The sequence below is a fragment of the Pinus tabuliformis genome, chromosome 8, assembly GCF_031772625.1.
Source record: "Pinus tabuliformis cultivar Carrire ecotype Pingquan chromosome 8, CPIR1, whole genome shotgun sequence".
Classification (NCBI taxonomy): Eukaryota; Viridiplantae; Streptophyta; class Pinopsida; order Pinales; family Pinaceae; genus Pinus; species Pinus tabuliformis.
The window spans coordinates 1,376,782,146-1,376,786,140 of NC_142294.1; the positions used below are offsets into that span (position 1 = coordinate 1,376,782,146).

A 3,995-nucleotide genomic window follows, 5' to 3' on the forward strand; every position below is an offset into this window, starting at 1 on the left:
CTAGTGGCTATGTGTCTAAGGAATTATTTTCCTTCGTTGAAGATCACATCATAACCACGATCTTCCAAAACTGCAACAGAGATGAGATTTTTCTTTAGGACCAAAACAAACATTACATTCTTGAGTATGAGATGAGAGCTTTACTCCCTCTGAAAGATGATGGTACAAATCCCAGTTGCGCATATCGATATGCATCAATAAATATTTCTTCTCCACGTCGCTGAATATTAAATATTGTAGGTCATAATAGCATATATGTGTGTTGTTTTAAAACTTAAACTACTCTTACTGAAACTAGCCAAAGATGTGTAGTGTATGTCCCTGCCTTTGCTAATGTGCAACAAGCTATGATGAAATACGTAATTAAAAAGAAACAAGTATATAAATATAGATGAAAGAAACTGAATGAAACAAGAAATTGTGGTGTTACACATCTTATTAGAAAATTGTTGATACTTGGTTTGATTATAAGGAAATTGCAAATTGGTTAACTATTGAAAGGAGGATGAGATATTATGACCCAATAGAATTTGTAATGTAGAGTTCAATTAGATCAACATCCATTTAGATATTCCAAATTCAACGTGATGAATGTTAATTGCATAAAGATGTGCAACAACATTAGTCTAGGGGAGATGAGATTACTTTGCCAAACAAACCTAATAGTCTTGTTATACTTAATGGGAGTAATACAATCACATTGATGTTTGATGATGTGGTGACATCTCTATTGTTAGACAAGATGAGGAAAATTAAAATGGAAAGATCAATTGAGGATGTGTTATATGTGATAGGTCAATTGGTTAACAAAGGTAAAGGTAAGTAGAGTAAAATATTAACAAGTGTGCAACAAATTCTAGGTGAGAGGTCAATTGGTTAATAGAGGTATAGGAAATTGGAATAAAACATTAAAAAATGTGCCACACATTCTAGGTTTGACTAGAAATGTTAGATCTATAAACAAAATGTGTGATATAGACATGCATATCATATTTGAGAAAGATTCACATAAGATGGGTCATTGTGCAAAGGTGTTGGTGAGAGATATTTGGATTGGGACATTCTAGGGGCTATCACAGAAATTCAACACAAGTTGATGTAGTAATATAGACAATATCTAGTTGATGACACTAATATATGACATTAAAGGATGGGACATATGACACCAAGATATGGAATTAAAGGATCAGACATATGACATCAAGACATGGTATTAAAGAATGAGACATATTGGCAAGAAAGTTCTTTGAGCTATATAAAGAAAAGAAATTGTGAAAGATTTGCCTAGTAAGTTTCTGAAACTTGATATTGTATTGATGGAAAGTAATGTCTTGTTAAATTAAGGAGCCTACTAAGTAATGTAAGATTGCCCCAGGAATTTTGTTGACTAAGCGTTAATGGTAAGATCATTACTTGTGATTTGGTGGTTAATAGAAAGAGGAAGTGGGTATTAAAGAGTTATGAGCACCCATATCTCAACATCAATTCATCTTAATGTTGCTACAAAAGCTTTATTTATATATAAAGCAATAGAGGTAGTTGAACCCCTTACTACATCCTTTCCCCTCAAAGAGCTTTGTGATGCCAAGTTAATCATCCTTGTCAGGCACTCTATCTAGGCTGCTAATTGTTTGAGTGCCACGAAATAAAATGGAGAAATTAAACTTTGTATCAAAGTGGTAGCATTTGAAAGGATCTCATGCTAATGTATTCCGTGGTTATAATTCTGTTTCTGGAGTTTGGAGACTAGCGGTATAAACAACTTTCTAAGAGAGGAATATCGAACCGGGTGATGTTGTCAGTGACCGGATTACAGTTTTGTTGGACTAGCTCAAAGGACGAATATTTGTTTCCGTATATTATATGGATATAGATAGAGACTTTTACTGGACATAGATAGCGACTTTTACATAGTAATTCTGAGTGATCAGCCTACCTTGTTTGACTACTCAAAGTTGACCTACATATGAATTATGGTTCGCCCTAGGTTAATCAAAGTTGACCTACATATCATGCTATTGTTATGACAAATTTTAAGACTCTATGGGGCAGCTTTTCATACGTGAGGACAACGACAGCTTTGGATTATTGAAATGCGCTGTAACTCCCATAACCATGAACCGAAGTAGACAGAGGTTTCAGAACACATCTGGGTGAAAGCGCCCAGGAATGGGGGTACCTTCCTCCGCCCGACGAAGTTGCAATGAGAGAGCATAATTATTTATCTGTAAAGTCCTTAGCTGCTCTTCACTTTGTGATAAAAGTTGTTTCACACACTGCAATTCATGATCTCTTTCTTCATGCTCCTTGTGACGTTGGTGTTGTATGGCTACTGCTCGCTTCAGAATAACATTATCACGAGAAAGGCTTTCTACTTGCTGCTTCAGCACCACATTTTCCTTTTGCAGGTTTTCAGCATGAATAAAATCTCTTTCTGTGCTATTAACTATGGCCTTTTCAAGTGCCTCCATTGATTTTGAGACACGTGATCTTGCATCATCCATGTTTGATGAACTCTGCATCTCTCGCAAAAGAAACTCCACCCACTCACAACCATTAACTGGAATGGCTGCTGCTGCATGTGGATCTGGATTTGGATCAGTGGGACTCGTTGTGGGAGAAAAATGGAGTGTCGAATTACAATGGCGTAGCCTCTTGGAGGTCGAAACTTCTGCATCTTCTTCATAACAATGTGACCTCTTTCGAGATACTAGTGAAGTGTCAGACATGGTTTCCTTTCACTCTCTTCTAAGTCTCCCTGAGTATGTATTGCTAATAAAAATAAAATAAATTTCTTGCGTCCAACAAAGTACTGAATTCGATCTGATGTTTGTGCACAGGCCGCAGACCTATTTCTAACTACAAAAGATTTGTTTGCGTTGAACAGTATACAAGCGCTCTCACAAATGAATATATATGAATGTGTACTCTTTTTAAGGAAGCGTCATGAACACGGGTCTGCCAATTTGCATTTTAATTAAAGTACATTTATATGTTATAAGATTACATTCTTTTTTATTTCCAAAGGTGAGATTAATCAAATTTCCGGGGTAATTTTTTTTTTTAAGGTTTACTTATAAGAGGCGTATAGATTATTTTTATTTTACATAAATAAATAAGCATTTCATTATATTAGTCTAGATTTATCTTAATCTCTTACCTATCAAGGGCTAAGAGGGATCAAATCTCTTAAAGCACAAATCTTTTTTTAGGGTGTAAAACTGTAAGAAAGATTTGTACCTCTAGGGATTTGATCCCTCTCAACACTTGATAGATCTAGGGTTAAGATTGATCTAGAATGGTTATACAATACTATATAATATCTATATTTGTATCTATGCATTTTTTTTCTTATTCTTTCTCTCTATCTCACCCCAGCAAACAAGCATACTCTTTCTCCATATCTATGTCTCTCTCTCCCTCCATCGTCCTCTCTCTCTCTCTCTTCCCCTTCTCCCTCTCTCTCTCTTGCCCTTCTCTCCCCTCCCTCTCTCTCCTCACTTTCTCCCCTCCCACTCTCCCCTCTCCCTCACTCTCTCTCCATCTCTCCCTTGTCACTCCCTCTCTCTCTCCACCTTTCTCCCTCTATGTCTTTCTTCTTGCCTCCCTCTCTCCCCTCCAACTCCATCTCTCTCTCTCTCCCTCTTTCCTTCTCTCTCTCGAGTATTCTCTCTCTTCCTTCCTCTCTCCCACCTCCCTCTGTCTCTCCCCCCCATCACGCCGTCTCTCTTCCCTCTAACTCTATCACTATCTCCCCCCCTTTCTCATTTTCTCTCTCCCCTCCATCTCTCTGTGTGTCTCTCTCTCATCTCCCCTTCTCTCCCCATCTCTCTCCTCTCCTCTTCTCTCTCTTGCCTCCTCTCCTCTCTCCCCATCTCTCCCTTGTCACTCCCTCTCTCTCCACCTATATCTCTCTATGTCTTTTTTCTTTCCTCCCTCTCTCTCCCCCTCCAACTCAATTTCTCTCTCTTTCCCTCTCTCCCCTCTCTCTCTTC

The 3,995-nt window shown here is 37.8% G+C and overlaps 1 protein-coding gene across 1 annotated transcript; it reads right to left on the reverse strand.

The window, feature by feature from the left end:
• Positions 1 to 2,138: 2,138 nt before the first annotated feature.
• Positions 2,139 to 2,729, reverse strand: LOC149240636 (uncharacterized). The gene has a single exon (XM_089370250.1). It carries the CDS (start codon positions 2,727 to 2,729, stop codon positions 2,139 to 2,141), a length of 591 nt encoding a protein of 196 aa, XP_089226376.1.
• Positions 2,730 to 3,995: the final 1,266 nt, after the last annotated feature.